The sequence below is a fragment of the Pelodiscus sinensis genome, chromosome 19 (genome assembly GCF_049634645.1).
Source record: "Pelodiscus sinensis isolate JC-2024 chromosome 19, ASM4963464v1, whole genome shotgun sequence".
NCBI lineage: Eukaryota > Metazoa > Chordata > Testudines > Trionychidae > Pelodiscus > Pelodiscus sinensis.
Window position 1 is genome coordinate 19,171,874 of NC_134729.1, and position 24,376 is coordinate 19,196,249.

At 58.5% G+C, this 24,376-nt stretch overlaps 2 protein-coding genes across 4 annotated transcripts in view; one reads left to right on the forward strand and one right to left on the reverse strand.

Moving 5' to 3' along the window:
• The first annotated feature begins 83 nt into the window (after positions 1-83).
• Positions 84-21,983, forward strand: TMEM161A (transmembrane protein 161A). The gene is made up of 12 exons (XM_075902841.1): positions 84-233; positions 1,198-1,301; positions 1,610-1,690; positions 3,041-3,138; positions 3,662-3,818; positions 6,329-6,480; positions 8,176-8,236; positions 9,174-9,317; positions 10,055-10,168; positions 11,437-11,611; positions 12,105-12,201; positions 12,812-21,983. Exons 1-12 carry the CDS (start codon positions 231-233, stop codon positions 13,075-13,077), a joined length of 1,452 nt encoding a protein of 483 aa, XP_075758956.1. The 5' UTR covers positions 84-230; the 3' UTR covers positions 13,078-21,983.
• Positions 19,716-24,376, reverse strand: part of SLC25A42 (solute carrier family 25 member 42) — a 35,517-nt gene continuing 30,856 nt past the window's right edge. For all 3 annotated transcript variants that reach the window (XM_075902843.1, XM_075902844.1, XM_075902845.1), the window contains one exon: positions 19,716-24,225. In XM_075902843.1, coding sequence (XP_075758958.1) covers positions 23,900-24,225 — 326 coding nt within the window. In that variant the 3' untranslated portion in view covers positions 19,716-23,899. The remainder of the gene's footprint in view (positions 24,226-24,376) is intronic.

The following is a 24,376-nucleotide window of genomic DNA, read 5'->3' on the forward strand; positions in this document are numbered from 1 at the left end:
TGATTCCTGACAACCGGAAGCAGGTGGGAGACGGGGCAGGGGCGCGCCTTTACCCAGTACTTCGTTGCCTGGCGTGAAGACCCGCCCCTCTCCGCCACACTGCCCTATGATTGGCTAAGCCGCTAGCAGTCTCCTGGAGAGCTACCTGTGATTGGTGGAGAGGGGGCCTGGGGTTCCACGTGCTGTGGCTGGGGGGCACCGGGCTGCAGCTGCCTAGACCCTGAGCCAGCATGGTGAGTCCAGCGGGTCCTTGCAAGGCCCCAGCTGGGGGCCGGAGTTAAATAGGGCTGGAGCTTTTCTGGGCCTGGCTGGGGCTGGGGCAGGGCCAGGGCCAGGGCCAGGGGGGCAGCCCTGCCTGAGAGCCTGGGCTAGCAACTGGCCCTGTGTGGTCAGAGCCCACGGGCGCCTCCCGTGTAGGTGCGTGGCCCCAGCAGAGAGTTTGGCTAAGGCCTGCCAGCTGCACTGTACTGGGAGGAGGGGGGCTGTTTAGAAGCCTCAGGGTCTGGTAACCCCTGCCCCCCTCCCCTCCTGATAACCTGCCCCTGGTAACCTATCCCTCTTCCCCCCTCTCTCCCCCCAGCGCCCTTCCTCTGTTGGCTCCTTCGCCAGACTCAAAGTTTCCTGGCCCAGAGCAGTCGCTGGTGCCTGAAACCCGCTGGCGGGGGAGGAGGCCTGGGTGCCCAGCAGGTCCCGTGTATCCGAGCCGCTGCTGCTATAAATAGTCGTTCACCAAGTGCCCTTTCCGGCTGCAGGGGAGGTGGCCGAGTCTGGTGTCCGGGTCTTACGCCACGGCCGCTTCGCGGTGCCTGGATGTGCCGCAGCCGCTCGCTTCCCCCGCTGAGTGTTGGAGGGGCGTTTTCTTTTCTCCTCCAGAGAGACCTACACCAGCTCCCGGACCTCGCTTGCCTCCAGCGCGGGGGCTGCAGTGCTGATGCGTAGCGGTTTCCGCATCAGGTTTCAAACTGGACACTTGGGTGTGGGGGCGGCTCACAGGACTACACAAACCTCTGTGCACTATTACAGTCCCCTGGGGTGCCTAGCACAGACCCTGTGCACTCAGTGGGGGTTCAGAGAGCACCAGCCCTGCAAAGTAGAGTCTGGAAAACCCATTTGTGTATGCCCAGAAATCTGGCCAGGGTGCTCTGGCGTAGAGGATGCGCTGCCGTAGTGGTTCTGATTGTCGTCTTGCCTTGCCAGGCTGTGATGGGGGTGCAGCTGGTGGTGAGCCTGATCACAGCAAGCATCATGCAGAAGATGTCCCCACATTGCTCCTTTGCCCGCTGGCTGCTCTGCAACGGCAGGTACGGTGGGTTTTCCAGCTGGCTCCAAACTGCTGCTCCTGTGCTAGTCTTGCATCCACGTCCTTCAAACACTGGCCTGCTGGTGCCCCTCGGTCCTCCCTCCTCTGCTAGTCCCTCCTTGAGCTCCCACCTGCATACATACCCAGCTGTGCCTGTGCACCACCGTCCCCTCTCTGTGCCCTGCCCTGGGGAGCCCTGCCCACGTACTACAACCTCAGCTCCAGATGCCTGCAATGGGGTTGGCTGCCACTGATCCGTTTCCGATTCTCCCTGTCCCAGCACTGACCCCCTCTTGTGCTTCCCTCCAGTCTGTATCGCTACAAGCACCCTTCGGAGGAGGAGTTGTGCGCCCTGGCTGGGAAGCAGAAGCCCAAGACCAGGCGAGACCGGTGAGCTGATCCCCTGCTGTCCGTGCTTTGTTGTCAGGGGTGACTGGATGATTTGGAGGGCAGATTATGCCTCCCCTTCCTGGCCTGATTTTTCCCACCTGTCCCCATCTCTGGGAAGATGGTTTAGTGAGCAGAGTCAGGGCAGGCGGTTGTACCTGGGGTTTGATTATGATATCACCCGGAGGTTCCAATTAGGACCCTGTGGCTTAGGAAGCATCCTCAGTTTCGAGCAATGTTCCTTCCAATCTTTTCCACCCATGGGCAGATATTTTTTTCCCTCCATGGGCGAAATAAATTTTTACACGCACCGAGGCATGTGCGAATGTGCACCACCAGTAGACACACACATCCTAGCCGTGTGCGCTCTGTGAATCATCTGGGCGGCCGGTGAATTTCTCCTGAGCAGCTGCACAAGCGCACATCTTCCTGGGAAGCGTGTGACACACTGTTGCTGTACCGATAGTGGTCCCGTTGAAGCAGTGCAACACACACAAACACACTCTGAGTGTGGGCACAGCTGTGTCTGAGTGTGCCGGCAGGAGAATAAGTTAGATGCTTTTTTCCTGGTGAAAGTGAATGCAAGATTAATGGACCCAGGTATACCAGAACCAAACCAAACCATTGGAAAAGGTTCAGAAAAGGGCAACAAAAATGATGAGGGGTTTGGAACGGGTCCTATACGAAGAGAGATTAAAAAGACTGAGACTTTTCAGGTTAGAAAAGAAGAGACTAAGGGGGGAGATGCAAGAGGTCTATAAAATCGGGACTGGTGTGGAGAAAGTGAATAAGGAAAAGTTCTATACTTGTTCACATAACATAAGAACTAGGGGTCACCAAATGAAATGAACAGGTAGCAGGTTTAAAACAAACAAAAGGAAGTCTTTCTTCACCCAGCGCACAGTCAACCTGTGGAACTCCTCGCCAGAGGAGGTTGGGGAGACCAGGACTTAAACACGGTTCAAGAAAGAACTAGATACATTCATGGAGGTTAGGTCCATCAATGGCTATTAGCCAGGATCGGGAGGAATGGGTGACGGGAGAAGACCTGGTCTCTGTCAGAGGCTGGGAATGGGTGACGGGAGAGGGGTCGCTTGAAGATTCCCTGTTACGTTCACTCTCTTTGGGGCATCTGGCGTTGGCCACTGTCGGAGGACAGGATGCTGGGCTGGATGGACCTTTGGTCTGACCTTTGTGGCTGTTCTTACGTGTAGGCTGGGCTAAGTACAAGGCAGGTGACAGCAGCTGGATGCAACCAACGCAGGAAGGCAGCATGAATTCCAGCTCCGTGGGCTGCTCTCTGCCCTTGCTGGGGTCTCTTCCTGCCATTCTGAGCCTGTTTCTCTCTCGCAGGAGGATGAACGGGGTCACAGAGGAGAAACCCCTGTCTGTGCCCAAGGACATCAACCTGCACTTGGAAACCGCCCCAATAACCACCGTAGATGCTCTTGGTAAATCAGAGTCAGTTTGTGCCCATCGCCGGAGTGGCTGAGGGGGAGGGGCATAGAAGGGAAGGGAACTGACCAATGTTCCCTCTAATTTTTTTCCCCCGTGTGTGGAATACATTTTCTTCTGCGCACCAAGGCATGTACAGCTGTGCACCACCAGTAGACATACATGCTGTGGGCACTCTGATAATCAGCTGGGCAGCTCCCGAATCTTTCTCGAGTGGCTGCCCCAGCGCTCAGCTTGCAGGGAACACTGGAACTGACCTAAGTTTTCTGTGGCAATGCCAGGGACTAGACCCCAGAAGTCCTGAATCCACCTACAGGACCCCACTTGCCTCCCAGAACCTATTACAGAACCCAGGAGTCCCAATTCTCAGGGCCCTTTTTCAGGGCTTTGGGCCTAAAATCCAGTTAGTGACGTGTACCTTGCCCACCACCCACACTCACTGCAGGGGCGGGGAGGATGAGCTCACTCCTTGCACACCGACTGGTGGTGACAGCCCCGTTTCTCTCTGCCCATTCCCAGTGCTGCGCTATTTCCTGGAGTATCAGTGGTTCGTGGATTTTGCCGTTTACTCCACCCTCATCTACCTCTTCACTGAAGGCTACTACTGCCTGGTGGACCCCTGCAAGGAGATGAATATTGGCGTCCTCTGGTGCCTGCTTACGGTCTTCTTCTCCGTGTATCCTTCCTTTCCTACCCTGTCCCTATGCTGGGGGAGGGGGGGTGGAATTCTCTAGCCAGGGGCCACTGTTTGGAGGGAGAGGGATCATCAGGGATGGGAGCGGAGGCAGGGAGCCAGGAAAGCTCCCCTGATGGTGAGGAAGGGCTGGTTCAGTGTCTGGCGTGGCCACAAGCTCCCTGTATGACCACAGACAAGGCACTGGGTCTGGGCCAGGCTTGGCTGCCCAGCTGCAAAAGGGAGAGCCGTCCCCTGCCGCGCTTGGGCAGCTAAATCCAGGAATGGCTCCACGTGCAGTGACGAGGACTCTGAGTACCTGGCCGGAGACGGGGCGAGTCTCCTTCGTGGGGCACGGGGTGGAGACAACAGCCTGGCACAAAGCAAAACACGCCCCCCCGGCCCAGATTGTTCAGGGACTCTCCCCGCTTTTCCCCATTGCCTGCAGGGGAGAAAACTGGGAGCGAGCGGTTCCTGGATGAGAGGGGGACCTGAGGGTGGGAGGCAGCTACAGCCCAGGTCACGTGCTGCAGGAAAAAGAGCGTGCCCTGCGTCCGGACCCTGTTGGGACCCCAGGGGGTAGCACTGGCTGCTGGTGGACATAGGGAAGGATTCCCCCACTTCTCCCCTCGGCAGCTGTCTGACCTATGAGCCTCTCCCTGCCTGAGAAGGGGGTGGGGGCGGCCAGCGTGTGCAAACACGGACCAGGAGGCCGGCGGGGTTCTCATCAGGCTGGCTTTGGACCGATACCCTCGCCTCCCTCGGCGGGTCATGCCCGCTCCTCACGCCCGTCTGCTCCAAGCAGCGCAGGCTGCCGGCCGCAGGCAAAAGGACGGGGGCAGGGGACGGGAAGAAACCCACTGCCCTCTTCAACGAGGAACCCGTCTGATGCGGAACGGCCTAACCGATGGGCTTCTAAACCGCTCCCTGACGAGTTCTAAAGCTGCCTCGTGAGGCCGCGCCGCGGGCAGGGGCCTAATGAAGTGGGTGTTTTATGAGGCGCTAACGCCGCCGCGGCTGTAATCTCTCCGGCTGGAAAGACTCCGGGCCGCTTTTGCAGACTGCTGGTAAAGCGGGGCCGGCTGTTTATCCCCATTGAAAGGGAGGCTGCCCCACGCCCTGGCGGTTTATTTAAGGTTCGGGTGAGCAGGTATCGCAGCAAGGGAGCCTGCCTGTCCCTCCGCCTGCCCTGCAGCTGGCTGATGGATGCAGGGCGGCAGAAGGAGCTGGGGGGGGCCTGGCTGCTAATGGGATGAGGAGCAAACTCCAGGCTCGGGGACCCTAAAAAAGGGCTTAAATTGTTCCCTTTCATTACCCATCATTGCCCACTTGCCAGCAGGGGACACACCAGGTCCTCTCAGGCCTTCTCCTCAGGTGCATTCTTGCGCTTCTCCCCGTCCGGCCCGACCCCGGGCTGCAGCACCCCACGGATCAGCCATGCTCCGCCAGCAGGGCCAGCCGGCTCACCCGCTGATGCTGCTTCCAGTGGGGGAGACAACAGCCCTTCCTCCCCCCTCCCCCCAGTCCAGCTGTACGTGCAAAGCATAACACCCCAGGCCAGATTGTTTAAGCCCTCCTCCCCCCCCCCGCTTCCCCCCACCCCCCACTGTTTTCTCCCCTGCAGGCTGAGGCGGGAGCGATTCCCAGGTGAGATGGGGACCTGAGGGTGGGAGGCGACTACAGAGAGTGGCACATGCTGCAGGGACAAAGGGTGCCCAACATGGCTGCTTCTGGGACCAGGGGGTAGAACTGGCTGCTGGTAGAGGGAAAGGTCACCCCGATTCTCCCCTCAACAGCAGGCTGCCTGCAAGCTTTGACTGTGTCTCCCCCACACGCTCAGGCCCCAGTGATACTGTTACAGAAGCTCCCCCTCCCCCCTGCCCCTGCCAATGAGATTGGGGGCCCATTATGCCAGCTGCTCCCTGGGCCTGTGGCAAACAGCCCCCGCCCCATAGAGAGACCAAGGGGGTGGAGGATCCATCTCCTAACCTCACAGAAGGGAACCAAGGCCCTGGGTTGGCTAAGTGCCTCGCCCAAGGCTGCATAGGGAGTCAGTGACAGAGCGGGGAATTGAACCCTGGTCTCCTGAGTCCCAGCCCATCACCATGGCTACAAAGGCCCTTCTGACAGCTGCAGCCCTGGTCTCTCCCAGCTCTTGGAAAGTGCCAAGCCTGGTGAAAGGTGCCAGCTCCAGCTCCCCGGAAGCTCAGATGCGCATGTCTCCAGCGCCTGTATGCTCTTGGGGGGCTCGTGGCCAGGCCCGAGGGGGGCAGTTTGCTCTCGGGGCCCGCCCAGCCTTTGGCTGCTCTGCCGAGGCCTCCAGCCATGCCCACAGCAGCGAGGGGGAGACGTTTCTCCGTTAGGAGCGAGACTGAGGCCTGGCAGGCAGGAGCCAGCCGAAGGGGGAGAACTGTCCGTAGGTGCAAGATGTCCATTGGTGAGCGTTTGGGGGAGCCAAGCACCAAACTCAGCTGCTTTCTTTAACACCAACCCCCCCTCCCCGGCACCTGCAGCAAGATCTTCTTCATGGTGATGCACCACTACTTCCGCTCCGAGGAGGGGGGCGAGCGCTCCGTCTGCCTCATCTTCGCCTTCTTCTTCCTCCTCATCGCCATGGTGGTGCTGGTCGTGCGGGAGGACTACCTGGAGTTCGGCCTCGAAGCGGGTCAGCGAGCGGTGGGGCCGGGGGCGGGCGCTGGGGATCGGGCAGACGGGGGAAGTTGAGCACCAAGGAGTCAGGGATGAGCCTGGCCCAGCCAAGGCCTTCACCGCGGTGGTTGGAACCATCTGCACGTGTGGCCCTCGCAGGGGATGTGGCTGCGTGTCATGACCCTGCTAGCGGGCCCCTGAGTCTCTGTGTCTCCGGATTGTGGGGTCGGGGCCCTTGTTACCCCTATGGGGTCGGATGTAATGGGGGGGGTCATGCAGCAGTGTTGTTCTGAGTGCTAACCCAGACTGCGGTAGACGCCCGCGTGTTGCAGATGGAGGGGAAAGGAACTTAAATTGCAGGCAGGTACTGCAAGCCAGGTGGGGGACTCAGGGCGGAGGGTTGGGGGGGTTGCGATACAGTAGTACCTGTAAGAAATTTAAGTGAGGGCTCAGGGCAGGAGGTTGTGGGGGGGGGGTGCAGGAGTCAGGGCAGGAGCTCGGAGGGGTGGTGGCTCAGGGCAGGGGGCTGGGGTATGTGTGGATGCCGGGGGGCAAGGGTGCGATTTAGAGAGAACTTGGGGGGATCAAGCTCTTGGGCGTGTGCATCAAGGGAGGGCGTGTGCTTTGCTCTCATGCCCTGAGGGTGGAAGGGGAGCACCGAGCAATGTCCCCATATGAATCTTGGGGGTCACGGGCCCTTTGCCCTCCCTAAATGGCGCCCTGAGGAGGGGGAGCTTGGGGCTGAAGCAGCCCTGGGCCGGTGGGGTAGCGCCCCCCCAGCTGCCCCGGTTAACTCCAGGCTGCAGAGCAGGGACCCAGCTGGGAGCGCACCACACCTCCTGCAGCCGACTGGCTCTTTCTTGCCAGACTGGGCGCGCCCTGGCTTAATTTCACCGCTGGTCGCAGGCAATCTGCCCCTTTTGGCCATCGCGGTATAAACCGGGCCCCGTGCACGTGAAACCATTCCCACAGTGGGGTTGTCTACACTACAGTTGCAGTTAGCTTGGGCTGAGCTAACCCAGTCTGGCTAACCCGGCTCTCACCCCTGGTGTTGGTGCAGCTTAACCCTTACCACCATCGGCTAACCCCAACCTATCGTCAACCGCTCCTCCTCGCTAGACGAGCCCGCAGCTGCAGGGCCCAGCTGGTAGAGCGCTTTCCCTGGTACGGGCCTCGTGCTGTAATGCCAGGCCCCGGGCGAGCTACAGTGCAGATAGCCACGTTCCAATGGATAAATGGTGCGCGTACAATTCGCCTGGGGAGCACGCCGCTGTAAAACAGCACAGAGGGCCAAGACTTCAGGGGGACGTGCAGGAGAAGAGTATCGAAAGTGATCGCAGTAAGGATTAAAAAAGCCCCTCCGCTTTGAGAAGAGCTTTAAATCCCCAAGCTCCAGGGCAGGGACCCAGTGTATGCAGCATGGGGTCAGGAAGGAACATTCCTTGGCGACGGGTTATCCCAACGCTGCCGGGTTTCCTGTGCCTCTCTCTGAAGCAGCTGGCGCTAACCACTCTTGGTGATGGGACTAGGTGAATATTGGCCCGCCCTGGATTCTGATTGCTAAAGGACCGGCCCCACCCCATCCTTTCAGGGGGAGCAGGTGAAGCGATGTGCCACTATGAGTCCTGAACCCCCCTCCTTTTTTCTAGTTAAATGCCTCTTTCCTTCCAGCACCATCTCTCCGACTCACCCACACCTCTGTTTTCTGCAGGACTTGCCAACGTCTGTGATAATCTGGAGGTTTTCTTCAGGCAGAGAGGATGGGACTGGATGTAAGTCTGGATGAGCCAGTAATAAAGGGCCCATGGGATCAGTGGGGGAGGGGGGGGCTGGGTTGAGTCTTTGCAGACGAGTGTCATCAGCCCATGGTGTCACCATTTCCTTCTGTAAGGAGGCAGTTTTGTTCCGGGGGGGGGGGGGGATTATTTGATTCACATGAGGAGGGTTGGTTGCTTGTTTTTTAATCTTAGAAATATAAGGAATATCGAGTCTGATTTTGCAAGAGGATTTTTTGGAAGGCTCAGAGGTGTGAAACGCCTTTAACGGAAGAGAGGAGAGGGCTTAATTCTTTAACTGAGAATGTTTTTCGCCCATCTGTGCTTTGGACATTAGAGTTAAATGGATGTCAACCAGCCAGCCCAGAAACAAAGCCTGAATTAAAAAAAATAAAATAAAAACTTGTCACCAAAGAGAAATCGATGGGTGTCACCAGCCATAATCCAGCCCCCCCCCCCATCCTTTTCTTGGGGGAAAACCATGGTAAATGGACCTGAATTTTGATTAACAGCAGTTCTTACCTAGAATTAGAGAGAGAATCTTTTCAGGCCTCTTTTTAAATCTGTCAGATAGAAACGTAAAAAGAGCACAAGGCCTGTGTGGTTTTTGTCTCTCCTGGTCCCCGAGGAAGAGCCTTCCCTGTCCTTGTGCTAACACTGCCACAGGCTGAATTCTGTCCGATACCATGTCGTGGCCTTTTCTGACCCTGACTCGTGTTCCCTGTAAGTGGTGCGCTTGTGCGGCTGCTCAGGAGAAATTCAAATGCTGCCCCACTGATTAGCAGAGCACCCACAGCTTTTTCTCCGGGTGGTGCACATTCACACATGCCTCGGTGCACATAAAATTATTCCACACATGGATGGGGAGGAAGAAACCCACACGTGGTTGGAAGATGAGAGGGAACACTGCCTGACCCCTGCTTCACGTCTGCAGCATTCCCATCACCAAACTGACCTTCAAGCTGGGGCTGGTGGCCTTTTGTTCGTTCCTCGGTGCCTGTCTGACGTTCCCGGGGCTGCGGCTGGCGCAGACGCACCTGGACGCTCTGAAGATGGCTGCGGACAAGCCGATGACCCAGCTGAGTAACCTCTTGTCTGTGAAGCAGCCCGCGTTCTGAGTGGGCTGCAAGACCAGCGCAAGGCCGCTGTCTGATCGGGTGTGAGGAGCTCTGTCCCCCTGCCCATCAGCCTGTGGCCTGCCCTCCCCAGAGCTGGCTGCCCCACAAGCCCCGTGGCATGGGAGGAGCTTTGCATAGAGCCGGGGTGTCATTCAGACATGGGCGGGTGTGGGGGGAGGGGTACCCAGAGGCAGGGGCTCAGCTGGGATATGAACCTCTGATCAGTGGGGTAGGGCTGTGGAGGTGCTGACTGTAGGCTGGGAACAGGGCAAGGGCTGGGTTTCCTGGCTCTGTCCCTGCCAGAGATTTCCCTGCACCCCCCATGGGGGTGTATACCCCCCTGGATTTCCCTACACCCCCCATGGGGGTGTATACCCCCCTGAATTTCCCCAACACCCCCCCCCCCCAGTTTTGTGAACTACGGTGCCATACAGCCCACCGTCACCCTCACGGTCTCACCCCTCATCAGCCCTGACACTCCCTCCCAGTTTCAATTCCTGGGGAGGCTACTGGTCCCTGCAAAAATCCCTCCCTGTCCCCCTCCCTCACCTGGGATCCCTGGAGGCTGTTGCCTTTTCCTGAGATCCTGAGGGGGATGGATGGCAGGGCCTGGAGGGGCCCATGGTTCAGGGGGAGAGAAAGGGGCAAAAACTGGGCTGGGAAAGGCTCTGACTTCAGTTCTTTATGCCTCCGGCAGGCTCCTGCTCCACGCTAGTTTCCTGGCTCCCGTGGTCGTGGTGGTCCTGTGGATCAAGCCCATCTCCCGCGACTTGCTGCTTCAGGCCCCCATGGGGAAGCAAACGGTCCAGATGTGAGTGCGCCGCTGCCATCAGCAGGCAGGCAGGGTGGGGGCGTGGGAAAGAGACCTTCCTCCCCCCCCCCCCCCCCCCCCGCATGAGGTCAGCGCCATCAGCCTTGCTACTGCAGGGCAGGGACTTTCTTCCAGGGCCACACAACCAGGCAGGGGTTGGTAAAGCCAAGAAATAGAATCCAGGAGTCCTGGGGCATCCTGCCTCCAAGACCCTGCCGCCCTCCCAGAGCTGGGAACAGAACCCAGGAGTCCTGGCTCCAGCTGCCTCCAAGCTCTAGAACTCGCCCCCTCCTAGAGCTGGGAACGGAACCCAGGAGTCCTGGCTCCAGCTGCCTCCAAGCTCTAGCACCCACCGCCCTCCCAGAGCTGGGAGCAGAACCCGGGAGTCCTGGCTCCAGCTGCCTCCAAGCTCTAGCACCCACCGCCCTCCCAGAGCTGGGAACAGAACCCGGGAGTCCTGGCTCCAGCTGCCTCCAAGCTCTAGAACCCGCCACCCTCCCAGAGCTGGGAACAGAACCCGGGAGTCCTGGCTCCAGCTGCCTCCAAGCTCTAAACCCCCCCCCCCCCCCCCAAAGCTGGGAACGGAACCCAGGAGCCCTGGCACCAGCTGTCTCCAAGCTCTAGAACCCGCCACCCTCCCAGAGCTGGGAACGGAACCCGAGAGTCCTGGCTCCAGCTGCCTCCAAGCTCTAGCACCCGCCGCCCTCCTAGAGCAGGGAGCAGAACCCGGGAGTCCTGGCTCCAGCTGCCTCCAAGCTCTAGCACCCACCGCCCTCCCAGAGCTGGGAACAGAACCCGGGAGTCCTGGCTCCAGCTGCCTCCAAGCTCTAGAACCCGCCACCCTCCCAGAGCTGGGAACAGAACCCGGGAGTCCTGGCTCCAGCTGCCTCCAAGCTCTAAACCCCCCCCCCCCCCCAAAGCTGGGAACGGAACCCAGGAGCCCTGGCACCAGCTGTCTCCAAGCTCTAGAACCCGCCACCCTCCCAGAGCTGGGAACGGAACCCGAGAGTCCTGGCTCCAGCTGCCTCCAAGCTCTAGCACCCGCCGCCCTCCTAGAGCAGGGAGCAGAACCCGGGAGTCCTGGCTCCAGCTGCCTCCAAGCTCTAGCACCCACTGCCCTCCCAGAGCAGGGAGCAGAACCCAGGAGTCCTGGCTCTTATGGGACCATCTGGCTAAACCCCCGTCAGATCCTGCTGCTGGCCAGGCAGTGCCCTTGGACCGTGAACGCTGCCCTCTTCACGCTAACGGCCTCCTCTCCCCTTGCCCAGCATGTCGGACGCTGCCTACAACTCCACGCGCCTCTGGACCATCGTCGCCCTCTGCCTGCTGCGCCTGGCCATGACGCGCCACCACCTGCAGGCCTACCTCGGGCTGGCGGAGCGCTGGGTGGAGCAGATGAAGAGGGAAGCCGGGCGCATCGCCATCCAGGAGATCCAGCGCAGGGTAGGCGCCGGCGGGGCGGGGAGAAACCCAGGCAGCTGGGGGCTTACGCTGTAGGAACAGCCCAGGAGGCAGAGGTCGCGCTCTGGCCTCCTCAGGCTGGCGAACCGGCTCCGTTCAGCTGCTGAAGGGCCCTGGCTCCAAGCACGCCCCTCCTCCATGGGGATTCCTCCCTCCTGCGTGTCCTTGTGTACACACCAGGTCCCGGGCGACGTGCATCGGGGGCTCAGGCAGAGGGGCTGGGCCAAGGCAGGCGAATTTCCTTTCCCTTCTTGACTCGCCCCTCTATTATGGGTTTTACGGTAGCACCTTGCTGGGGCCCGATTCTGCCAGGCCCATCCCCTGAGACAGTCCCTGCCCGGCGTGGGCAGGACGGGGGGGCAAGGGGAGGGGCAGCAACGTGCCCAGGCTGGCCAAGTCCCAGCCCCTCCCCCCCCCCCAGGAGGCCACACACTGCCCCGCCTGCCCTCAGCGCGGATTCCCTCTGCGTTTCCAGGTCACGAGGATTTACTGCTACGTCACCGTGGTCAGCCTGCAGTACCTGGGCCCCATCGTCCTCACGCTGCACTGCACCCTGCTGCTCAAGGCGCTGGGTAGGAGCCGGCCGGGGTGACTGACTCAGGCCAGGGGCGGGGGTGCCCGTTGCTGCTTCCCACCGGGGGGGCGGGGGGCGTTCGGGGGTGGGGACGCTTTTGGGTCAGGGGCTGCACACTAGTGAGAAAAACAAAACCAAACCCTCCACTGGCGTGGCCCCCAGCGGAGACTCTCCCCACATTCCCCTCGCACACCAGAGCCTAGGCAGCCCCAGGCTAGGAGATTTTGTGTGCTCCAGCCCTACAGGGGTACAGCAGGGGTCGGGGGAGGCTGGAGCACCAGCACGGGCTACCCAATGCTGAGGGGGAGCCCCGAGTTGCAGGGCCAGATCCAGACAAGCCAAGGGCCTCATCCAGCCCTTAGGGTACCCACCCCTGGTTCAGAGCCTCGCTTGGGAGATCAGATTTGCAGCAGGTCGCCGGAGCCGTGTCTCTCTCCAGCCGCATTTCCTGCCTACCTGCTGCAGTGGAGAGGCCCTCTGTGAAATGAGTTGGTTGGTCTCAGGCTGCTGCCTGATGGGCAGGTGTCCAGGGCCCAGTGGCTGGGGCTTGCCGGCAGGGCGCCTGGTTCTCCGCATCCTCACCCGTCCTTCTCCCCTCTGCCTTGCAGGCAACTACTCATGGGGTCTCTTTCCTGAGCCCCAGCCCGCCTCCCCGGCTGCTGGGCCCGCCCGGCCTGCTGCTCCCTCGGCGGAGGGGGAGGGAGGAGAGGACGTGCAGGCCACGGTGGCGCAGATCACAGGCGCCCTGGGGGCCGTCTTCAGCCCGCTTTTCTACCGCGGACTCTTCGCCTTCCTGACCTGGTGGGTGGCTGTCTGCCAAGTGATCACCAGCCTCTTTGGCCTCTACTTCCACCAGTACCTGGCAGCCTCCTAATGCTGGCAGCAGCCGGGCCTGGGGGGGTCTCGTGGCCTGCAGGGCTCCCTCAGGGAAAGGACCCTAAGGGTGAGCGGCTCCTGCCTGTTGGCTCTCTGCCTGGTGTGTCCTGCACCCACCTGGGTGATGGCGCAGCGTTTCCCCTCCTCCCCCCATAGCCCGTCCCCTCTCCTGCCGGGGCTGGGGTCTGCCAGCTGCCCCCTGCCTTGTATGGAGACTGAACCGCCCTCGCGGCTGGGACCAGCAGGGAGCAGGGGCAGAGGAGGGGGCCCCACACAGCTAGAATGGGGCCAGCATCTTCTAGGCGCTTTCTCCTTCATGTGCTTTGGCGGAGTCGTTTCCCCTCCCGTGGAGGGGGGGGGGGGGCGTCTCTTGTACTCGGCTACTTGTGGGAGGGTCACGTTCTGCCGCCAGCAGCCGCCTGAGCCCTCAGGCATCCGCTCAGCCAGCGATTCCTGATCCAGCCGCAGCCTCGTCCCCCACCCAGGAAGGAGCCTACAGGTGGGAAACGAGATGGTTCAGCCGGGAGCCATAGACCTGGAGGGCGGAGGGGCGCCAGGGCCCCGCACCCTGCTTGGTTGCTGGGGGTCACCGGGGCCCCACATCCTGCTTGGTTGCCGGGGCCCTGCACCCTGCTTAGTTGCTGGGGGTCACCTGGGCCCCACATCCTGCTTGGTTGCCAGGGCCCCACATCCTGCTTGGTTGCTGGGGGTCACCGGGGCCCCACATCCTGCTTGGTTGCCGGGGGTCACCGGGGCCCCACATCCTGCTTGGTTGCCGGGGGTCACCGGGGCCCCACATCCTGCTTGGTTGCCGGGGATCACCGGGGCCCCGCATCCTGCTTGGTTGCCGGGGGTCACCGGGGCCCCACATCCTGCTTGGTTGCCGGGGGTCACCGGGGCCCCGCATCCTGCTTGGTTGCCGGGGGTCACCGGGGCCCCACACCCTGTGCAGTCATTGGAGTGCCAGGGCGCTGGGGCCCATACCCTGCTTGGTTGCCGGGGCCCCGCACCCTGCGCCGGGGGGAAGAGGCGGGAGGGGGCTGTGGGCACCGGGCCATGGCCCTTTCGCTGCTCAGTCTCTCGGCAGCAGGACCCTAGAGCAAATCCCAACCCAGGGGGAACGTGCAGCTTTCCCTCGTGCCTGGCCCGCCTCTCCCCCGCTGGGCCTGTGCTGGGGGGGGCCAGGCCTTAGGCTGCGGCCAGAGAAAATCACCTGGTGAGTTACTAGACTAAACTTTGTCAGGAGCTCAGGTCCTGCCTGGGCAGAGGCGCCCGCTCCCTGCTGCAGGGCGGCGTCGGACGTTCGCGCCAGAGGCCGCTTTTCTGGGGGGGTGAATGGCGATTGTCCCCTAGACTGGCCCCCTGACTGTTTTGCTTGGGCTCTCTGGCCCCTCCTCTGTGGCCGGTCGCCCCGCCTCGAGGCCTTATTCGCGCCCGGAAAGGACGGGTTTGTGAATAAACAGACCAAACGGGTAAACCACGGGCTGGTCCGATTCCTGTTTTCCAGCTCAAACTGCAGGACAGAGAATTCTTCAAGTCCCCAGCCGAACTCGTGCGGCGTTGCTGTGCGCTCCGTCTTCCAGTCGCCAGACTGAACAAGCCCAGTTCTTTCAGCCTTCCCGCCTAAGTCATGTTCTCTAGACCAGGGGTGGGGAACCTTTCTTGAGACGGGGGCCCCTGACCCACAGAAAAATCAATCAAGGGCTGCACCCACATTAGAAGGGGGGGGGAACCTTCTTTGTGTCCCTTGACTGAGGAGAAAGATATTCCCCTCGCAGACCAGAGCCTGGGGTGGGGTGAGCTTAGAAGATTTTGTGTGCTCCAGCCCCCAGGAGAGCAGCAGGCGGGTAGGGGCATTGGTGCAGGCTTCCCATTGCTGGAGTGAGCCTTGAGCCTCAGGGGCCCGATTCAGGTATGCCGAGGGTTGCCTAGTGGCCCCTGGGGCTAGCGGGATTTGAACCCACCACCTTGAGCTCTGGAGGCCGGCACCTTATCTATGAGCCCACCACCCCACTTTTCCCAGATGCCTTATCCTGCCCCCCTTCAGCCTGGTACCTGCTGCAGACCTGGGAGAGCAGAGGTGGCTGCTTGGCAGATCCCGGGATTCGAACCCTGCCCTAGGCCTGTAACTGGTTGTGTTGCTTTTCACTGGACCTTCTCCAGTCTCTCCACCTGGGTCCTGTAACGTGGTGCCCAGAACTGGACGCAAGCCGCACACTATGGAGCAGAAAAATGGCTGGGTGCCTTGCTCACCACGCTCCTGTCTGTGCAGCCCAGCTTGAGGTTTGCTTTTTTTTTTTGCAAGCTGACTCATGGTTAGCGTGTGGTCCATGACGACCCCAGATCCCTTTCTGCAGAGCTCCTTTGAACTCTCTTGTAACAGCTCTGCAAAACGCCCTCCGCCTTCCTCTTCCTCACAGCACAGGGGCAGATGGGGCTAGAACCCAGGACCCCGCCCCCCAGAAATGTCTTCACCCCTCTTACTAAAGACCTGTGTCCATAGCTTGCCTGCTAAGTGTCCCCAGCGAGGGCCTTGCCTGGTGCCTTCTTGCCCTTTGGACTAAGCCTTCCCCTTGCTCCACCCCCTGTGGAAGGTGCTCCCCAGTTCAGCCCCAGGTACATCATCCCACAGCTCCTGGCAGAGAAAGAGGAAATGGGGGTTTCCTGCTGGAGCCGGCCCAGGCAGAGCCGGAAAATGCACAGCCGGGGCTCCTGTAGAGCCAGCCCAGGAGGGAACCCACATAGGGTTGCCAGATGGTTTCAGAAAAAATACCAAACAACAACAAGAAACACACCAGGAAAAAGTTTGTTGAGTCAAAAAAAAACCAAAAAAAACACACCACCAGCGTGGCCCCTTTAAGAAACACATGACGTGGCTTTTCGGCCCTAACACGCTGCCAGCAGCCACCTGCCATCTTGCCTCTCTGCCTGGGGCCGGACATCTCCCCTGCAGAATCCGGTAAGCACTAGGGGTGCCAGGCTGCCTCCGTATTGAGCTGGACAGCCCAGGATTTTCGCCTCTTGGCCAGGAAAAAAAAAATCAAAAGTACCGGACAGTTTCGGTGTCTGGTATTTTCTGAATTATTTTGCCGGACAGGAGGCGAAAATACCAGACCGTCCAGTTCAATACCGGACACCTGGCAACCCGAAGCCCACAGCTGTGACCTGCGGCAGGGCCAGGCCCAATATTTCAGCTCCATTTCCATGGGCTGGGATTCGAGGCAGGACCAAGCCCCCTTCCCCGTCACTGCCCCAGTGAAGCCGCCTTGAGAGCTCATCTGTCTGGTTTTCCCTCTGGCTGGGAGCAGCTAGCCCAGGGAGGCATGTGCAGAAGGAGGGTGGTTGCTAGGGCCCTGCGCAGGGCTGCATTCAGACACAGACAGTGTCTCCCCAGAGATCTGCCCAGACGTGACCCCCAGGCTGGGACAATGACTGATGGACTATCCAGGAAAGGGGGAGGAGGGGAGAGAGAGAATTTACAGGCACTATAATTGGACCACAACAAAAGAGAAACCCAGCCAGCCCCCTCCAGTGTCCTAAAAAAAAGCACAAGAGGCTAATGTGGGAACATCCCTCCCAGGTCCATCCCTGCTCCACAAAGCCCCCCATTTCCAGAGCTCTGCCGAGAGGAGAATCCGTGGGGATCAGCTGCTCACTGTGGGAATTGCTGGGGGCATTGCCCTGCACGCGCAGAAGTCCCCCACTTTCGCCCCCCACGCGCACCAGGACTGTGATTGAAGGATTTGAAATTACACCTTGTTCTAGTGACGGACTCCAGGCGCTCGTGAGCTCACCGAAGAGAAGGGGAAGGGGCGACGGGATCGCACGCTAAGTGACCATGCACCGGGAAGTTACGCAGTGCTGGGCTCTTCAAACACCAGCTGGTGGCTGGAAATTGCAGCCAGAGCAAGTGAGACTAGAAAAAAAGGTGTCAATTAACCAGCAGCACAAGGGTGGAGTCTCCATCAGAGGCAGCTTTTGTATCACACTTGGACTTTTCTGAAAGCTCCGGTCTCAGGGTTACTGGGAGGACCCGATGGGTCCCTCTGGCCTTGAGCTCTATTGTAACAGCTCTGCAAGGCCCACCCCCCCCCATCACTGCACAGATGGGGCTAGAACTCAGAGCTTTCCCAGAAACGTCAGCACACTTCCCACTTAACCTAAAGGCAACGCCTCAGGAGGCCCCCTATGACACACAGTTGAACAGTTCCAAGGCTGAACAGCAGGGGGCAGTGGTGTGCATATAGGGGGTGATGCCTTCTGTGACTCAGTCCTCAAGGTCCTGCCTTCCAGATCTTGGCAGGTTTGCTAGACAGGGGTCACTCACCTTAGCAATACAGCACCATGAACCTTACTTCACAGCCCATCAGGGGGCCGCAAGATTGTCGTGACCAAGACGGGCTCCCACGTTAGGGTCGTTTCGCTCCCTGCTTTTGTGGGCCTAGAATTTGTGGGCGGTGCCAACTGACCCGTCGCTGTGCTTTGATTGGATGCCGAGGGCGTGCCTGGCGGTCATTGCTCCATGCAATCAGCCTGCCTCTCATTTCACATGCCCTGGCTTTATGTGACTGTCACTTCAGCAACACCGGTAGGGACAAAAAAAACCTACGTGGACGAAAACCGGGAGAATCTGGCAACACGGCGCATGCGCAACGGCAAACCCCGTGCCCACCGCTGGGTTAGGCCGACACCGGGCAGGAACATTCCAGCTCACGCTCAGTCCTGCCAGTTGGAGTCCTGCGTGCATCTTGCAAAGCAGCTAAAGGCCTGACTAATTTGGGCTGCCTGCATGTTCCTTCCCCACCTCTTGCTGCTGGCCCTGACCTGCTCCCTTTGGAAAGCCACAATGAAAACTAACCCAACAGCGCCTCCTGCTGCCAGAAGGCTCCGCTGCACCCTTTGCAAACACAGCTGGTGTCGGGATTCTCCTACAGCAGCTGCTTTTCCCCCCCATCTGTACCTGGCAGGAGGCTGCTGCCTGGCCTCCGCCTGCAGCCTTGTTACCATCACTCCTGCCTTGCATGTTGGGGGGCAGTAGGAAGTCTGGGATGTGGGGGGGCTGGAGTCAAAGGCTCCAATGGCTGCTCTGCAGTACGTGGCCTAGGCTGGAACTAGGTTCAGCTCCACATCTGTGCAGCACCCGCCGCAATGGGATCACAGGCAGGGTTCCCGCTAACTTTTTCCCCCCCGATGGGTGAGCAGAATAAATTTTGTTATGTGCACCAAGGCATGTGCAGATGTGCACCAGCAATAGAAACACAGGCTGTGGGCGCTCTGCTAATCAGCTGGTGGTACCCCCACAGGGGGCTCGTGCTGACCCCCTGGGCCAGCAGCCAAACAAACCTGCCAGCAACTTTCTTTCCTTCTTAGCCGGGGGCGGACTGCTGAGAGAAACAGTCGCCCCGCCATGTCTCTCCCGGGCTCACCGAAGACACCAGCCCAGCCCCCGACTGACCAAAGTCCTCCACGCACCCAGAACAGCCCCAGCCAGGGAACAGTCAGTCCTGGACACCTGAGCCAAAGGGACATTCAAGAAGCTTTTGGGGGTGGGTTTCAGGAGCTCACGCACCATGCCAGAACGCCTGGCCCCAGTCAAGTCCGTGGGAGCTTTACCAGTGAAGTCAGAGGCCTAATGACACCCACGATACTCGCGTTGACGTAGTGGTGCGTCGAGTTTGATTGGGCGGTGCTCTGGGATTGCCCTCGCTCAGAGACGCCAGGAGATGGGATGCTAGTTCACCATTTCCACTCTGTGTTGCCCTCCCAGGCTCCCTCCGCGGCTGCATTTATCTGGGGTCGTGGCTTCCCCAGCCTACACGGCTGCTCCATCCACCTGGAGAAGGCTGCCCAGCTGGGCCCCGAATAGATGGTCTCAGAGACAAGCAGAGCTCTGTCTCACGCTGGCTTCCTCTCCGTGGTTCGGTAGCTGCGTTGTGCAGAGGCTGTTGGGAGGACCGGGGATTGGCCTATCGCCCACCCCCAGCCGTCCTCTGGGCCTTGCCTTTAAAATGTCCATCTCCACGTAGCTCCCAGGTGACTGGAAGGGAGGCGCCGTCCCATCGTGTCACGGTGCCAGCCCCATGGCGGGACCTTGTCAGTCAAATATTCTTTCCGTGGCCCAAGGACGAGAGGGGCGCGCTCCCGTGTCAGCCGCTACCACCACGACCAAGAGGAGGGTGGCGGGAGGTTTCTAGAACGCTGTTCAGCACCATCACAGGCCTGCTAGGCTGGGAAAGACATTTAGGAAGGACCCAACATTGACCCAGGAACAGAGAACGCAAGGAGGTGCCTGCCTAGACCCGCCGAGGGAAGCTCTCCAGAACAAGGCCTGGTGTCTGCAAGTCAGCCCGGGAGCCGGCCATCTGGTCGACAGGCAGTCTGGGATAAGGAAAACATCTCTCCTCTAGGACAGCCAAAGAGATTTGAGCAGGCTCAACGTCCCTAGATTCAGCAGCGCTCAGCGAGTGGGGAGCTTATCAGCTGCTGGGCTCCGTTGAAAGTCTGGTGCCCTCCCGACACTGGCCCCCGGTCTGTCTAGTGCAGACTAGGACCCCCATTTTGTCCTGCCGTAGTCTGGCGAGTGCAACCGACGCCCCCTCGTGGCAGAGATGCAACACAGAGGCCACCCCAAGAGACTCCAGAAAGTTAATTTTTTATTAAATATACTCCTCTCTTGGCACAGATTTTAAAATATATATATAAACATTCTATAACAAAGTGTCTTCACTGCATTAAAATAGAACTCCTGCGCCAAGGAAAACTGTCCTTTTTGACACACACTGACGAGAACATCTCTACAAAAAGGCATTTGTGCTCTGTGCATAGACAGTCAGCAAGAGTCCCAGCAGAACATGGCATTAAAGAGGATACAGGGTGGGCAGGAGGAACCAGACGCTGCAAAGGAAAAGCCCTTCTATAATCCTTTTCTACAATCCGGCTCCAAGTCATAGAGCGAGCCCCAAACATACACACGTACGGTTTTCAATGCAACTTTAAATCGTCTCTAAAACTTTGCTTCCCCTTTGCCGCCAGCGCTGTACCCGCCGCTCCCGGATGCCACTCGGCTGGGGGCTGCCGGGTAAACATGCCATTTGTTCCACACGCCTTGTTTTAAAGAAAAAAAACAAACAACCCACGTTTCTTCACCAATGCACCAGCCGTTTCTGAGTTCAAGCAACCCCTGCGCAAGACCAGTCATGCTACACCCTGCCGGGCGCTGCTGGAGATCGTACCGTCATTCCCTCTGGCCAGTTGCTGGACTGGGCTTCTAAAAGCTATCGGTGGATATTCCTGCCCCACTGGCCGGCTCGCAGGGATCGTCTGCCTCAGCACTTCCACGGGTCTTTAACACTTACCGGGGTCCAGACTCTGCCTGCTTTCTCTACCCAAGCCCTCCGCACGCAGGGAGCTGCCTTCCACCTTAGCTGCTGGCCTGTGTGCCCATCCCCTGGAACTCACAGGCCCTGCAGCCACGTGGGCCTGGAGAACCAGGAGACGGCTTGGGGCCATGTGTGGGCTCCTAATAGCAGCCAGGGGTCTGCACCAAACAGGCAGGCTCTGCCTCTCCAGCGTCCCATCCGGTTTCTGAAGCGCTAGTGCCCAGTGCCAGACACCCAGGCGGTGACCCGTTCCCACGGCCAATGCGCCAGGCGCGGGCACTGGGAGGAGCCCATTGGAAGGAGCTGCCATTCCCCATCCAGCAGGGAAGGGACCTCACGAGGACTTCCCAAAGGAAGAGCCATCCCTGGTACCGAACCTGCATGAGAAATGAAACCCCTCCCTCCGCATTTGACAAGGAGGGTTCCAGAGCAGGAGTGTGCTGGGAACCAACACCAAATGCTGCGTTTCTGCCCTATTCTCCATCAGACTTGCCTTCCCCCGACAGCCCATGGTGGGCCGAGGGAGAGGGGAGCTGAAAAGAAGGAAATGCAAATTAACGGCATTTGGCTGCTAATTACTCCAGTAAGACGCCTGCCCATTTTAAGAAATGGTTGCGCCATTGGAGGTCAGATGGTCAACAATCCCACAGAAACGAGAGGGGTGAGGGAGGGAAAAGGCTGACATGGAACCTGCCTCCTTTCTGATGGGTCCACAACACGCCCATGAGAAAGTCCTGGACCAAAGACACCATCCCCTTCACCCAGCGGGCTAGAGAAACTTCAGGGTCCCTCAATTTCAGACAGCAGATTTGGGACACATTTGAATCCACAGACAAAAATAGAAGTAGTAAGCGCATGCGGTCCCCCCCTCGTACTTCCGAGCAGGGGGAGACCAGCTATTTAAAAGGGACACACTGCACACAGCTCTTTCAAGAGCCCCCTTGCTCAAGGAACCCAAGAGAACGGCTAACAATCAGACTGAAATCAGGCTCTGGACTAACAGTCAGTAAAAACGTTTGGCTACAAGAGGTTTTGTTAATTCGTTACTAATTCACCCCTCTGGGTCCAGCACTTTCTTCGAGTTTCTCGCCTTGGAGTTTGTCCGTCTAGAAGCCTGGACCGCAGTTCCGTTTCTGCGTCAGGGGCTTTCCCCACAGAAGTATCCCCTATCGCCAGAGACGGGGTCTCCCGAGGAACTAAGCTCGCGCCGGGGTCTCTCCACACCCGCCGAACCTGGCAGAATTACTACCATGGATCGCATACTGCTCTGAGATCTCCCCTCACGCCTCCCCATGAGCCCCATCCAACATCAGGGACCAAGGCAGGGACCAGCTTTCCCGTGGGGCAAGGAACAGGCCTGAGTTCTTGAAGAGACACCTGTCGCCACCCTCCAGAGCTCTGCCCAGACAACAGGTGAACACCCTCCTCCCACCAACGGGCTTGGCTGTGCCTCTAGGGCACGTTTGTAGCAGCGTCACAAGAGTTTCCAGTTTCAGAAATCTTTTTTTTTTTTTTTTTTTTTTTTTTTAAATCAAATGACTTTGTACTTCGACAAAAGTGACCAGAGACGTTGGCTTGACCCTGGAGATGGTCTTTCTGCCAGACACCATGCAAAGGTTATGACCAGTCTGTGCTCTTGGCACAATACTGGCCCTAAAAGAAAAGTGCACACCAAGACGCCCTATCTAGACTGTCTGGCCAACCCCACGAGAAGAGAACAGACTCAGGGCTGGAGCAGCTGCCTGTCATTAATCACGATGAAAATATTTGGCATGCGAGGCAGGTTCTGCTCCCAAGAGTGGGCGCAAAGCCGAAAGAAGAGAGGGGTTAATTTTCCAACTGTGCAATTAGCTTCAATCTCGCAAATGAACTCTTGATACAAGGTTTGAATGTCAACAATAATGAAGATCTGTGTCCGGAAGGGACAGCTTTTAATGACAAACAATTGATGCCCTCTACTTCTTCTCGGCTCCACACAAGCAAGCAGTCCTGCCACGTGGAAAGGAGTATCTGAGAGGGTATCGTGCTCAGAGGTGCGGGGATATTGGGGTCATTCTAGAAGGCTGGACAATGCTCCCACCTTTCTTGTGTGCCACGTTGAAAATAAAGCCACCTGTCTTTGAGTTTCTCAAAGCTCTGATTCCTAAAACAACATCATCAGCATTGAACAGTCACACTCAAAAGATGCACTAGGGTCTGTTTCACGCTGGCACCTGGGAAGGACCGGCAGGATTCCCAGGGGGTAACAATTACAGACTCAGTTTACCCAGAGTAATATTTTCCAGCATGATTCTAAGAATAAGCTAATGGGATCAAAGTTAATCAGCTGCAGTGACATGACCTATACACGCGTGCGCGCGCACACACACACACACACACGCACACACAGCGTTCCAAAGCCACACCCATAGCTTTAGATAAGGTTGAACCCATTCAAAAGCAGTCACCTTGAAAAGTGCCCCCCCCCCCCCACAAACACACACACAGTTTATTCTCACACTGCAGTTTAAGCTGCAACCATAGTCATGAAGGATAAAATCGGTTACACTTGGAGTATGGAACACTTCCCCCTTTAAATCTCTGGTCTTAATACTGCAATCTGCTAAATCCTTCCAAAAACTACCGCCTTGAAGACCACAGACCAAGGACACAGAGGTTTTTAAAAGTAGCCTGAAAGCAACACTGTGTTTCTATTGTAAACTGGAGCCCAGCTCGGGCTCGGTGCCGAAGGAAGGCCTGAAAGCTGATCTCCCCCGTCTCTCGGTCTTTGGAAACGTTGGAGAGGGGCACAGCTGAGGTGGAAAGTTTTTGTCCAGACCGAGCGATATCTGAAGAGAGCGACACTTCCAGCCAGAGCAGACGGCCACGGTTTGGAGGAAAAAACGGTTTGAAATTAATTCAATTAAAAAAAACCAGTTAAATCTTAGACGCGCTCTTTCAAAGGCTTATTAACCCTCTTGGTGCTCATATGAAGTTCCCTGCAGGCTGGGACTGAAATACTGCTTGACGGGAGGCTTACAGATGTGTAGTTACTAAGAACTGCCTCGCAGGGACAGCTTTCTCCATCCTAATTTCCAGCATCGCATCCGTTCTTCTATTATCCAAAGCCCCCTCATCCGCCCACTAACCCCAGGCGAGGAGCCGGCTGCAGCTTAGTGTGTTTGGCAGGCTCAGTTCCTGGTGTGAAAAAGTGAAACACGAGAGTGAAACACAGCACCCCTAGAGAAGGCCGCTCTGCTGTTACCCAGAACCACGGGGAGAGTTCTTAGTGAAGGTTAGTGGCAGATCTGGGTTAGGAGAGAACTTGGAGGCTCCTTAAAAAAAGAGAGAAAAAAAAAGTAAAGCCAAAGGGGGCAGCACTAAGAAGACGGGGCAATTCTAGTGTTTGTCCCCCATACACACACGGTCCTTCTCCCCTGCGAGGCTTTGGGGAGGGTGCCACTACCTCTCGATATTCGCACTCAGCTGCAATTTACGGAGAAGGATCTGGGTGATGTCAAAGGTCGTGAAACTTATTCCCACGGCGATTGGACCTTTGACCCAGTTCATGCTGAGTCCTTTGTACAAGCCTCGGATCAGTCCTTCCTCTCGGATGATCTCCCGCATGGTGAGGAGGATGGAACTGTACACGTGTCCCATGACCCCCGCCGTCTGCATTCGCCGACGCACCACGTCCAGAGGGTAGGAGGCCGACTGGCCGATCAAGCCCGCACAGGCACCGAACACGAGACGTTCCACGGGGTACGGCTGGGCTCTCCCGCTGTGATCTGGGAAGGAGGGAGGAAGAGGCAGCGTATAAATAGCTTCCCAAAGCAATCACGTTGTTATCAGGCTATACGGGCCTATGGCTGACACAGCAAAGCGGGTGTCAGGTATCCTGGAGTCTCTTCCGCTCGCTGGCCTTTGAGCGTGTGTTTA